The 14,677-nt window shown below is 45.5% G+C and overlaps 1 protein-coding gene across 2 annotated transcripts in view; it reads right to left on the bottom strand.

The window, feature by feature from the left end:
* LOC148032425 (CMP-sialic acid transporter 2-like) overlaps window positions 1-14,677 on the bottom strand; it is a 109,525-nt gene that overhangs the window by 39,878 nt on the left and 54,970 nt on the right. For both annotated transcript variants that reach the window (XM_087683083.1, XM_087683082.1), the window contains exons 5-8: window positions 5,175-5,250; window positions 4,428-4,528; window positions 4,123-4,194; window positions 3,835-3,883 (exon numbers count right to left, since the gene is read on the bottom strand). In XM_087683083.1, coding sequence (XP_087539209.1) covers window positions 3,835-3,883; window positions 4,123-4,194; window positions 4,428-4,528; window positions 5,175-5,250 — 298 coding nt within the window. The remainder of the gene's footprint in view (window positions 1-3,834; window positions 3,884-4,122; window positions 4,195-4,427; window positions 4,529-5,174; window positions 5,251-14,677) is intronic.

Raw genomic sequence — 14,677 nt, forward strand, 5'->3', positions numbered from 1 at the left:
CACTGACCATTACACGCGCCTTTTCCAACAGGAGACAGCTTCAGCTAGAGGACAAAGATGTAGATAGCAAGTATGGGATCACATCCCATCCCTCATCACAAAGGAGATGGGACGCTCCCTCCTAACCCCCTTCACAGAGAAGGAACTAGAGAAGGCTTTCCATACACAGGATGGGCAGAAATGCCCAGGGGAGGATGGCCTCTCTAAGGCCTTCTTCAATACCTACTGGGAACTGGTGAAGGACCCCCTACTGATGGCCTTCCAGGAGATTTTCACTTCAGCACAGATGCCAAGGAGTCTCTCAGCAAGCCTTATCAATCTTCTCCCCAAAGGGGGAGACCAGTTGGAGCTTTCCCAATGGAGACCGATCACCTTATTGTCAGTGGCTTATAAGGCACTGGCAAAGATGATTGGTAGGCGACTACGCCCCGTGCTTCCAAATATCATCCATGACACACAAACAGGCTTTGTCCAAGATAGGAGCATCCTAGACAATGTATTTACCTTCTTTGAGGCGACAAAGTGGGCTCAGCACAGTGGGCAGAGACTGGCCGTACTACTCTTGGATATCGAGAAAGCTTATGATAGGGTTGATTGGGATTTCCTAGAGGGTGCCATAGATACACAAAACGCTGTTTCTAGCGTTTTAGAAACTCTACTTGTGCAATTGGCAAATGATCCTCAATTCGGGCACTTTTTGAACCCTTTGAAGGAGGGCAGCAAAGGCAAAGAGAAATTGCCTTCAAGAGCTTCACGACAGCAAGATGCACTAAAGGAAAAACCAATACAGCAACATGATGTTCCAAATGTGGGTAGTGAGCATAAGGAAATCATGCCAATGGGGCAATCCATGCATATGCAAGGCCAACTTGGAAGTGCCAATCCAATGCTTTTTGGACAGCAAAGCATGCATGCAATAATGGGGCAGCCAAGTTGCTTTGGTGGCGGCATTAGTTTCCATGCTATGGTGGGTCAGGGACCACATACGGGGATGTATGGCACAAATCCTTATGGTGTATAGCAACCAATGCATCGTGTGCAAGGCCCAATGTATCAGGGTATGGCTAGTATTACGCACCCCTTGTATAGCAATGTTGGCATGATGCTAGGGCATGCAGTGGCAAGTTTGGTAATGCATATCTAGCCCATTGGGTTTGGAACTCATGGTATTAATGTTGATCATGCAAATGCTCCATATAGTGCTAGTGATCTTCCTTTAAATTTCAACTATTGTATGTGTTGGCTTTTATGGTTAGATTCCACATGCATTGATGCAATTTCTATGATTGTCATAATAGGGATGCCATTGTTGTCATTGGCACATTGTACAATGACCTATATCAGCTTGATATACATAAGAAAAGAGCATCAAAGAATACATACATGTTGCTGCCACCATTATGGATACCACTGAGTTGTGGCATGCTTGATTTGGTCATCTCAACTATGGCAATTAAGGTGCTTGATGTTCCTCCATTGAAAGCACCTACTCAAAATGCATGTGAGAGTTGCATTCTTGGCAAAGTGCATCATGTTTTGTTTCCAAAAAAGGAATCTATGTGTGCTAATCAAAAATTACTACTTGTGCATAGTGTGGACCCATGTGTGTCATATCCATCGAAGGATACTTGTATTCATGACCTTCATTGACAATATGACATGTCATTGTTGGATGTATGCATTGAGGCACAAATCAAGGTATTTGCTCACTTTAAAGCTTTATTGGCCATGTCTGGATATTATTGTGATTGCAAGTTGGTTACTCTCCCTCAAGGGGGAGAATACATGTCACATGAATTCAAAACATTTATGCCTGAAAGAGACATTATGCATCAGTGTACTATGCCTCATACCCCTCAATAAAACAATGTGGCTAAAAGAAAAAATAGAGCTCTCATAGAGATTGCATGTTGTGTGCTTACACACAATAAGCTACCCACAAAATTTTGGCTTGATGCTATCATGTGTGCAATGTATTGTACTAGGTTGAAAAGCCAGTGGCGCGAAGCTACCATGTGTAGGACTATGACAGAGCACCTCTAAGTCAAAAATCCATGTACGGTGTGGATGATATGTTATTGACTAAACCACATGAGACATACATTGTAGCCTTAAAAGCACACTTGCACTACTATCTTGGCATACAATTTCTTACAATTGAGAGGGGCATTGTTTTGTGACGGTCTAAGTACATTTGGCAACTTCTTGAGCATTTTCAAATGCAAGATTGCAAGCCTATCTCTACTCTAGTTGAGATAGGCCACACATTTACACTTGAGGATGTAGGAGATCCATGTGATGCTTCTCTCTATCAGCAGGTTGTTGGATGTCTATTGTATTTGTGTACTATAAGGCCTGATTAAAGTTTGGGATCTCTCAGCTGGCACGCTTCATGTACACTCTTGCTACTACATGTCTACAAGCAATCAAGCATGTCTTTTGCTATCTTAAAGGCACTTGGACATGGAGCCTCTTCTATCTCAGAGATGCTTCTCTTTGCTTGCATGAGTTTACAAATACTGATTGGGCTCATTGTTTTGACACGTGAGTATCCACTACTAGTAATTGTTTCATGCTTGATCATTCATGCATCTCTTGGCTGAGCAAGAAGTAGTCTGCAGTGGCCATGTCTAGCTGTGAAGCTGAAAACATGGCAACATTTACAGCTTGGAATGTGTAGGCTCAAATACCTATTGATCAATCTTAGCATGGGATAGCAAATCATCCACTCCTATCTATATTGACAACTAGAGTGCCATGCCTATTGCAAGGAATCTAGTTTTTCATGCTCACAATGGCACATTGAGATGCATTATGTGTCAAAGAGAGGCTCTATGCAAGGGAGATTGACTTGGTTTATGCCCCTACCCAAGACGACTTGGCAAATGTGTTTATAAAAGCTATTTCTCTAGAGAGAAGTTCGAGGCCTTTCGCAAGGCTTTAGGCTTACTACCATTTGGGAATTGATCTGCCAATTTCTTGTGTACGTTCACACCATTCACTCGAGGGGGGTCTGTTACAATTTTTATGTTTCTCCGTAGCTCTAGTGTGAATGCTCCCTTCTCCATGGGCACTTTTTACCTTGTAGCTGGAGAGGGGTTTTTTCCCATGTGAACACCCATTAGTGGATGTGGTACTTCAATATCTTAGGAATTGTAGTTTCATGATCGTTCTCACATAGTGGATGTGACCTTCCAACAACTCTCCTCTCTTGTTGTTCACTTGTTCACTATGAGTATGTGCAAGTGTGTGATACTGATTCCTAACCTAACATCCATGTCATGTTGGGAGTTACAAAAATTAGTTAAATAATCTCCTCTTGGAAACAGCCCACGGTGTTTAGGCCACCCTCTTGGGGCCTTCCGAGAAGCATGTCCAGTAGAAAGGGGACCTGAAGCACAATGTGGTGGATTACCAACCATTTGGCCAAATGGAAATGTTTGATAAGGATTCCAAATCAAGGGCTGTGATGTTTCAAAAAGGCTCTTAAAAACCTGTACCGCTGCTGAGATGGAACTTCTTGGCCTCAAGAATGCATGACAGCTTGACAGCCTTGAGGCTCCTCGAAACCACTAAAGGAGTGAAAGTGATCAGGTCTTGGCATCTTGGAATCATGTACCTTGACTGACTGGAGAAACGTCTAAACTTTAGTCTGTCAACTAAAGGTTCAACTATTGAACTAGATTCTCCCAAGTTATAATTAGCCAACAAAAATTACACTGCCTTTCAGAGAACATTTTTCAGTTTGGCAACACAAAAGTATGGGAGAAGACTCAAACAAGGTTACTTGAAACCCCCCTTTCACCCACCAAAAAACAAAAAAGTAAAACTTACTATGGCCATTATCCATCCTTCCAAGGGAGTTTGAAGGACCCTCTCTGACCTGAATTAAGCAAAATCATGGAAAAAACTGCAACAAGTCAACGACATTGCCCACTGATTATAAAAAGAATCTTGAAGGCATTATTTATGTTTTCTGGATAAGAAGCACTGCAGATAAACCAGATGTTGCAATTGACTTTCACATGAAAAAGGTCATTGTTTACTAAATCCACAGAGAGCAAAATATCATCATTCTCTCACAAGAGTAGAAGAAAATATGCAATGAGCAGCTTTACTTACGAGGCATTTAGCTGTGCAGTAGTGCAACCCAAAGCAAGGAGGGCATATGCAGCCCATTGAATTGCTGTCAACCTGATCATCCAAAACCAAAAATTGAATGACCTAATTCCCAAAATCCTTGCAGAGTGATCTTGTTACATCATCACTCAGTCATGTACAAAGGAGCTTTAAGAAATATCAACAGAAAATAATAATATCAGCAGGCCACATGTCCATTTTATTAAACATTTTGTGCACAGCTCTTGACACTGAACTAAATGCACTTGAACATATGTTGATGCAACTTGGAGTTGAAACAACTTTACCGTCGCTTCAAGAAAAGCTTGTATAGTACACCAGTGGTTATGATGTTCAAATTTTTCAGTATTTGATAACTTGGTGCATCCACAAATAAGAATATATAGTACTGCAAAACACAGCAGAAAGTATAACAAAGTCAAGCCAATGTGCTTGCACCCTAAAATATAGCCAAAATTTAATGAAAGCCAGATTGGCACCATTTTACTGTTTAGCATTCATTTTTGAAGCATGTTGGGAAAAAATCAATGTTGAAGGCAAAGATTCCAACAACAGAACAGGTCAATCCCAGATGAAATTGAGGAAGAAGAGAGAGGATGAGAAAGCAATATACAAACACCATGGCAAGAGTGAAGTAGAATTCCTGCTCCGAACGGTTTACATGTGATGTTGTTAAATAAAGAGAGGATGAAAAAGCAATATACAAACACAAATAAAACACTTGAACCATGGCAAGAGTGAAGTAGAATTCCTGCTCCGAACGGTTTACATGTGATGTTGTTAAATAAAGAGAGGATGAAAAAGCAATATACAAACACAAATAAAACACTTGAACCATGGCAAGAGTGAAGTAGAATTCCTGCTCTGAACAGTTTACACGTGATGTTGTTAAATAAGTATCAAACACTCACCCACCACCTTCACCACACAGCAGACAAACAAACAGATGCACAGACAGACAGCCAAACACTCTCATTCATGTGTCTCTCAAATCTGATACAAGCAAAAGACACTGTTTAAAAAAGAAATTGTACCTGCAAAATGTTCTTGATTAAATATAGTATGGCTGGAACAGGATACACCTTGACCTCGTCCCAAGTTGTAGTCAACCTAAAATTCAGATAGAAACTCTCTCTTTTTTTTCGTGAAGATAATTGAATTAAGTAGTAAATATTTACATCAGACCATCAGGTCAGCAAAAAACAAACAAAAGTCTACCAAGACTTTAACATCTCTCTCTCTCTCTTTTTTTTCGTAAAAGGTAATTGTATTAATTACGAAAAAAGTACAAGATTACATGATTACACGAGTACAAGAGACACGAGGGCCGTAGGCCAACGTGTGGGAAATCCCCGGACTAGTATACTAAAAAGGTTACACCAATCATGGCAAGGACCCAGAGGCAATTGCCAAATGCCAGGAATGCAAATCCTCCCGAGGGAGCAAGTCCGAGTGCCTGATGAGATCTAGCTGCCAATGCAAGAGCCCTTTAAGCCTTGCAATATGTCGCGGTACATTAGAGGCCGAATCAAAGAGAAAAGCATTTCGGGTGGTCCAAATGTGCCAGCATCCCCAGTATCTGAAAAAGTGGAATAAGATCTTCATATGTAACGGTGGCGGTGTGGGATACTTCGGGCGCACAAAAACCCAATCGAAAGGAGTCAGTGAGGACCCCACCACCGCGCGCCAGATTTGCGACAAGAGTGACCAGATATTCTTGGCGAGCGGGCAAGAAAGAAAACGATGTCGGGCCGATTCCGCCGAAGTGGTGCAGAAGAAGCAATTGCCATTCGAGATTCGACGCTTGGAAAGGGCCGAGGCAAGAGGAAGACCACCAATCATTACCCGCCACAGAAAGACCTTGCATTTGAAAGGTGTCTTATTCTGCCATCCCTCCATCAGCGTTGCCTGCCACCATGACAGTGATTTCCGCAGGCCCCAAACAGTATTAGCTTTCACACCCAGCCATTCGTGATCTTTAATGAGAAGATGATACACCTGATTAGTAGAGGCCTTTTCCAGACTCAACCGACCTGCAAGGTCCCAGTCCTGCCAAGGGCGATCCATAGCCAGGGCAGGAAAGGGTTGCCTACCCTGAAGTTCCGACGAAAGCTTCCCCCATAAATCACGGTATCCGCGCGGGATCCTGAAAAGTCTCCTAGCAGTCCGAAACGATCCGAGGACATTGCGAGTAGCAAGGGTAGCATCCGCAATCGAAGTCACACCCAAACGGGCCATGCGGTTAAATCTTGGTCTGAGCTGATGTTTATCTTCCCATGAAAGTAATCTGGATACTGCCAACAATTCCAGCTGAAAAGAATTAGTCTGCACGCGGTCCCCTACAGGATGCCAACGGGCCTTTTGGAGCACCACTTTCCAAGAGCCGACCAAGTGCAGTAACAAAGAGGAAGAGGGACTGGAAAATCGAGAGTCAGCATTAAGGACATGCCACCATGAGGCCCGAAGCCGTGTGTTACCCTGGCGGAGCCCGCTGTCCTCAAGAAAATAACGGGCTATGATGGTCCACGCGTGATGATCCACACACATGGCACGAAAAAGAGACCAACAAAGAGCCAGCATATGAGTTTCTGCATCCAAAATAGCTCCACCACCCATGCGCTTAGGGGTACATGCATGTGACCATGAAATCCAGGAAATGCCTGCCTGCAGTGAATCTTTCTTCCATAGCATGAAACGAATGGGATGAGTGAGAGCCTTCAAAGTAGTGGGCGTCCATGGCAGTAATGGCAGAAAATACGTCAGCATTGGTAGCATAATTGTCTGAGCCACTCTGAGGCGGACATGGAACGGCTAGGCTTGCGACTTCCAATACATAAACTTCGCGGCCAGTTTTTGTGAAATCCACTCCAGCAGGTCCTTTGGCCGTACATCCACCCCCAATGGGTATCCAAGATGCCTGACAATGGAGCCACGGGAAACCACCTGGCCCTGCCAGCCTAATGACTGTAAATCAGGCTCCGTGCAACTGAGAATGGCTGACTTGAAGGCATTGATGCGAAGACCAGAGGCTTGACCAAAGAGCGTCCAAACATCTAATGCCTTGCGAATGTTATCCCTGTCCGCCTGCAAAACCATAAAGGAGTCATCAGCCAGAGATTGGCTAATGAAGTGCTGCCCCAAAGGAAGAGATAACCCTGCCAGCTGGGCAGAAGCCGCCATGGAGGATAACATTGAAAGGACCGGGTGAGTCGCCAAGGCAAAGAAGAGAGGACTCAAAGGGCAGCACTGTCTGACCGAGCGTGCAAGGAGAAATGGCTCTGTGACCCCACCATTAAGCATAACGCTTGAAGAAGCCTCAGTACTAATGGTGTAGATCAATCGGGACATGCGGATACCAAAGCCCATAGCAGACATAAGATCTGCAAGGAAAGACCAGTCCACACAGTCAAACGCCTTTTCCAGGTCCAATTGAATCAAGACCACTTGCTGATTGGAGTGCCGCGCATAATCAATAGCCATTTGCACATTTAAGATATTATGCAAAATGTTGCGTCCCTTAATGAAACCATATTGGAGAGGGTGCACAATAGATGGAAGGTGCTTGTGAAGCCGATTTGCCAGCACTTTGGAAAAGATTTTATACATCACGCCCATCAACGAAATTGGTCTCCAGTGTTGCAGCTTTGACGGCGAAGGGACCTTGGGAATCAGTTTGATAAGGCCTTCTTTCCATGAAGAAGGCATGACCCCTGTTTCCCAAACCTGCTGAAACATGACCACCAATGGCTTTACCAACTGCGTGGCCGAGTGCTCAAAAAATTCATTAGTGAGACCATCCCAACCAGGACTTTTATCCTTAGGCAGGTGCAACAAAACATCCATAACCTCCTCTTCGCAAATATCCGCCTCCAAAGTGGCTTGCATATCAAACGGAACCTGCTGGTGGACCAGCTGATAGAAGACCGAGCGGGCATGCGTAACCTGGCTAGACGGCAAGGAAGAAGAACCAAAAAGATCCATAAAATAATTTCTGCACATATTGATAATGGTCTGCGGATCAGTGACCATGCGACCTTCCGAATCCTGAAGTCGAGTCATATTTTCGCGAGCCGGAGAAGCATGCAAGGCGCGAAAGAACTTATGAGACTGGCAGGCACTATCTTGCAATGTGCCAGTCAAGTTATGTAGCTTGGCCTGCTGATAAGATTTCAAGCTAAATACTTGAATAAGATGGGCCAAACGCCGCTCCAGTGACAGCAGAAAATCATCATCTGGGGAATCCAAGAGCAAGGAACGGACCAAGGCCAATAAGTCCTCTGCTGCAAGTCGACGTCGGCGACAAAGAGAGGCATTATGAATCCCATACTGCCGAGCAACCCGCTGCACATTAGAGAGCAGGCGTGCAAACAAAGCCAAGCCCTCAGAGGCGAAGTCCAATAAGAACCTCTCAATCAGTTGCTGCATATAACCCTGAAAAATTGGATGCTTCAAATAAGAGGAGTTGAAGCATAAAGGGAGCTTATCCAGCAACTGCATAAAAGGTGCAATAGATTGTGCCCGCATCTCAAGCTGGAGGGGGAAATGATCCGACAACGCATATTGCTGCAAGACCTTCATCTCCAGCATCTCGGGAAGAAAATCATCCCCCTGCATGATATACATTCTGTCCAACCGCGACCAAGTGGTTGTATATTGTGCGGAATGAAAAGTAAAACCTGAAACAGAAGGATGAAGCCACGACCAAAGATCTTGCTTAAGTACGTGCAAAGCAAAGGAGTTCCACACCCGGCTTTCTGGCGTATCCATTACCGAATGCCCTGAGGTGGACTGAGAAGAGTCCACACACATATTGAAATCTCCCATCAAAAACCCTCTGCGGCCAAGTGCTATGGAGCCCTGCAAAGTCGACCATAGATCCCATCGGGATGCGGGATCATTCGGAGCATAAAGTCCCAGCAACCATAAAATCTCGCCTTCAAATAGGACTTCGATTACCAGAAAGCGGCCCTGCACATCATTTTTAACAAGAACAGGCTGGTATTTCTCATGAACAATCATCAGCACGCCCGAATAGTGCTTAGCATGTGTCCCTGCATAAAACAGACGGAATCCACGACAATCCACAACTTTTCCTGCCTCACCGTGACTTTTGTGCTCCACTGCACACAATACATCCCACTGATTCTCATGCAAGACAGACCACATGGTATGTTGCTTATGGCGAGAGCAAATGCCTCGCACGTTCCACGTGGCAATCTTCATATATTTTCAAAAAAAGGAAGTCAGGAACGAGGCGCCTGTTGCCTCGATTGCACCTTTTCCGCGAGGGCATCCAGGACACCCTCATCCAGAAAATCAGCCAATACTGCAAATGAATTCGGGCGACCTGCTTTAGAGGTAGAAGGGAAATCCACTACCTTGGGAGTAGGGCGGGGATAACGCCTATCCCAAGGTGTAATCACATTGCCTTTTGCATCAAACGCCAGCTTAGCAAGTGGGCCCTTGGGGCCCTCGGAATAGACTTTCCTTGAAGACGGATTACGGGGGGCGGACGAGGCCATGGTACGCGCAACTTGCTGTGAGGTGACCATGTCTTTCCTGCGCGTGTACGTGCGCACGGAATCCGGGGAAGCATTAGGCCCAGGATCTGCCAGGCCTGCGTCCAACTTTTTACCTTTTTTTTGTCGTGCCTCAATCCAGTCAGTGCTAGGAGAATCCAAACCCCGGACCTGTTGTTTACCTTTATCCATGACAGTAGGTGGCTGAAGGGTCTCCTGTGTCTGGGCATCAAGCACCATGTCATCCTTGGGCTGCACAACCTGCGCCTCCTCAGAAGACGGTTGCCGTTCCGGGCATTCAGCTACAAAATGCCCTAATTTACCACATGAAAAGCAGTGTCCGGCAAAATTGCCCCATTTCAGGCGAAAATGCAAAGGATGCATGCCAGAACAATTGAGGCGAAGCCACGCAGGCCTTTTCCTGGCCGTATCCCATAACATGCATAAACGGTTTCGGTTCATAGCCCTGAGGCTTGGGGGAACCAGCACTGTGCCCACAACCGCCATCGCGTCCTTCAACAATGGCCAATATACCGCTGGACAATTTTCCACTTCCACCCACACCGGGCATTCTCGTTGAAGCAGACGCTGGAAGTCAGCCATAGGGCGCCATGGTACCACATGGACCAAGCGGCGATCAAAGAATAGTGGCAACTTGGACAGGAGCTCAGCTCGATGCGATTCCGATTTCAACAGCACCTCATAAAAGCCGCGAGGTCCAAGGAAGATCTCCTCAACACACTCCCCTTGCAATAAATGGTGCATCCACTGGCGAATATGTGAGAGCACTGGGATCCTGCCGGTGAAAAAAAGTATAACTGCACGGTCATAAAACACCGAGAAGGACCCAAGACTGATTTTGGGTCCACCGTGGCTTCCAGCACATCATCCGCAGCCGCAGCAGAGAAAGTTTCATTATTATGCTGGACATAATCGCCAAGCAGAGTATTGGCAAAGTCCAGCAAATGCTCCCGGTCGATTTCCTGCGAATCCACAGGTTCAGAGGCAACCTGCGCATAGGAACGGTCCTGAGGACCCATTGGCTCGTTTGAAGTGTGCTTAGAGCGTTTGCCTGCAGGCGGCAGTTTAGAACCCGGAGGCGGCTCCTCCGTGCATGGCACCATATCCTCCGGCTCCTCTGTATCGGAATCAGGGCCAAGGGCTGCCACCGTCCGGTCGAGAAAATCCATATCCAGGCCAGCCATACTGCTGTCTTCTCGCTTTCGCTCGCTCCCTCACTCTCTCTCTTTCTCGCTCTGTGCAAGTCCCGCAGACCTGCAAAATCCAGGAACCACCCGGCTGCAGCAACAGGACAGTGAGGCTTCAACGCGACTGCAACAGGCTTCCACGCTGACGCAGAGCAGCCGACCACAAACGGAGGGCTCTCTCTCTCTCTCTCTCTCTGTACAGGAGCAGATCAGATCGCGGATGTGTGCAAGGTTGCAGTCACGTGCTGCCAGGATAGGGCGCCCTTTCTCTGTCGCGGCACAGCAAGATGCAGAGGGCAGGCACCCGCGGGCAACAGACGAAGAGCAGACGGCTGACGGGGCAACTGACGAAGGGTACCTGTTGTGGTCGCGAAGGCAGGCGGAAACGAACAGGATAATAGGCGGCGCCTGCAAACTGGTCAGCAGGTCGGAGGATCACGGGGACGATGTGAACGACGAGGCCAGCTGAATTGCGCACAGGTCTGAGGACGCCCAGGACACCAGAATCGCATCGCGTGATCAGGGGGGCAGCAGATCCGCCATCGCGAAGCAGCGCTCTCTCTCTCTCTCTCTCTCTCTCTCTCTCTCTCTCTCTCTCTCTCTCTGTGACTAATATCTCTCTCTCTCTGTGTGACTAATATTTACATGAGGCCTGCAGGCTCTCAGAACAACCAGAACAACCTATTACATCAGACCATCAGGTCAGCATACTCTGTCTCTCTCACTCTCTCTGTAACTAATATTTACATAGAGGCCTGCAGGCTCTCAGAACAACCTATTACATGAACAGTACTAATAGATCACACAGAAGGAACAGCTGGAGTAGAACGAACAATCGCCAGCCAGGGAGCAGCAATATTTGGAAGAACCAGGTCCACTGACATCATAGAGGAGATTTGCCATAACACTATTCCACGCACACCGGCCACATGCCCATGGATGCCCGATGCTGAATCAAAAATTAAGGCATTGCAAGTACGCCATATATGCCATAGGGCTGTCCATCTAAGGAAATGGAATAGGCAGGAACAATCTAAACTCAAAGAGGGCATAGAGGACATATTTCCCATAATCCACAAACAAACTAAAGGGCGGTGCTGAGTCACGGAGGACCACACATGGGAAATGAAATTCCAGATCTGTTGCGCAACAGGGCAGGAGACAAAGAGGTGAAGCAATGTCTCATCACAAGTAGTGCAGAAAACACAACGCCATGCAGAGATCTTTCGGGCACAAAGCACTTCTCCCGTTGGAAGACCCCCAATGAGTAGCCTCCACATGAACACTTTTCCCTGATACCGGACCTTAGACTTCCAAAGCTGGATAAATCTTTCCCGCCACTTCTTTTTGTTGTCCCTAAGATGCCATAACTTATTCACTTTCCCTGTGACCCATCTCTTAGCTTCCACCATCTGATCATATATCTGATTAGCTGACCTTTTCTCAAAATCATCATGAAGCACAAACATCTAATCATGCCAAGGATCCAATGGTTGTAACACACGCAAATAAAAGAACCTCTGAAGACTGTCCTGTATGGACGACCAAATGTCCCTGTATCCACGAGGCACCCTAAAGTACTAACGAATACACCTAAAGGAATAAAGACGGGGCTGCCCAGAAATAACACCATCACAAACTATCTTCAAACCCAACCTAGCCATCCAATTAAACTTGTCTCACTGCAAATCTTTTTTTGGCCAATCCAACAACCATGAGAAAGCCATTATTTCTCCTTGCAACAAATTTTCCTCTTTACGAATATCCGTGGGACGCCAAACTGCAAAACGAAGCATCTCCTGCCACGAAGCTATCAAATGAGAAAGAAGAAAAGATTGGGAGACCTTTATAGGCCTCGTAGAATTAAGCATATACCATCAGAAAGCATGAATGACCGTGCTACCACCCGTGAGAGATGCCAGTCTTTTCTATGAATAATTTGGCAATATTTGACCAAGGATGACACTGAATACATAGACTCTGCAACAGGGATAGCCTCAAAGCGGCCATATGCAAATTAACATCTAGCAAAGCTGCACCCCCCATCCTTTTCGGAGTGGTCACATGCCACCAGGAGATCCATACCTACACCAAACGATTGCCTTTCTTTTTCTAGAGCATAAATCTAATAGGCTGAACCAAATCCAAAATGGACTTCTTAGTCCAAGGAAGCAATGGCAGAAAGAATGAGATCATATTGATCATAATGCATTGAGCCACTTATAGTCTAACATGTAGTGGCCAACTCTGAGATTTCCAGTACATGAACCTGTCATGAATTCGGGAGACCATCCAATCTAGCAAGGCACGGGGAGCAACCTCCACACCAATAGGATATCCCAAGTGTCTGGTTATATTGCCCCTTGTAATCACAATTCCATTCCAGCACAAGGCCTGCAGATCATTTTCCGTACAGGAGAGAAGGGTGGATTTCTAAGTATTAATGAAAAGACCCGATGCCAAAGCAAAAAGTTTCCACGCCACCATTGCCCAATTAACATTAATACGATCCACCTTAAGGAACATAAAAGAATCATCTGTCAAAGATTGACCCACAAGCTAGTCACCACCGAGAAGAGTTAAGCCAAATATCTCACCTTGAGTTGCCAACTTATCCAATAATGAGAGCATGGGGTGAGTTACCAAAGAAAACAGCCAAGGGCTAAGAGGACAGCCTTGCCGACGGGACCGAGATAAGGCAATTTCCTTTGTAATCCCTCCATTAAGAGCAATACGGGCCACAGCACCCTAACTGATGGTATCAACTAGAGAAATCATACCGGACCCAAAACCCATTGTAGACATTAATTGCCACAAAAGTCAATTCCCAGTTAAACATTCAAAATTTTGTGCATTATATTCTGACCTTTAATAAAACCGTATTGACGTGGATGAATGAGGTGAGGAAATACTTTTTGCAATCTATTGGCAATAATTTTGGATAAGATTTTATATAACGACCCCTTAACAGAAATGGGTCTCCATTGTTTCAAAGAGGTCGGAGAGGGAACCTTGGGCAACAACCTGATGACATCAATCTTCCAATCTGAAGGCATCATACTACCAGAGTTCCACACTTGCTGACACAAGCAAGTTAATAGGTCCTTAAGCAGTTGCACATGGGTTGAAAACAGCTCATTAGGAAGCCCAGGACTTTTCCTTGGAAGCAAGTGAGACAACACTTCTTCCACTTCATCTTCAGAAATATCAGCCTCCATTAGATTCACCCATTCTGGTTTGACCTGATTACTAACCGGGTCACAAATACATGTTCGAGCAAAGAGAACAGCATCGGAAAGAATCTCTTGCGGACCCAACAAGGCCCTATAAAAGTCAACAGTCGTCTGAATAAAAGAGGCACGATCAGTCACCACATCACCTTGCCTATCCTTTAAGATCACAATATTTTCCCGGGCATATTTCTAATGCAGACAAGCAAAAAATTGATGAGTTTGAAAGTTGTTATCATGTAAAGCTTCAGCTCTAGCCAACAGTTTATATTTTGCATATTCCTCTTCTTGAAGAGATTGGACCCTGCCTTTCAGCCATTCAATGCATGTGAGCAAGTCATCATTGGAATCCCCAGTTTGACACAAAGACAAGGAATGAGCTAATAAGGATTGAGCATGCTACAATTCAGCTCGAAACAAGGAAGAATGTTGAATACCATATTGTCGGGATAACGCTCGCGCATTATCCTTGAAAACCGCCCATGCTTCCATCCCTCTAGATAGGACCCTCTAGCTAAAAGAGACTATCAGTTGCTGAACACCGTCGAAAAACTGATTTTGCTGCAAAAAAGATTGATTA

This window comes from Lygodium microphyllum, chromosome 8 (genome assembly GCF_053477565.2).
Source record: "Lygodium microphyllum isolate KBCC chromosome 8, Lygodium_microphyllum_v1.1.10, whole genome shotgun sequence".
Lineage (NCBI taxonomy): Eukaryota > Viridiplantae > Streptophyta > Polypodiopsida > Schizaeales > Lygodiaceae > Lygodium > Lygodium microphyllum.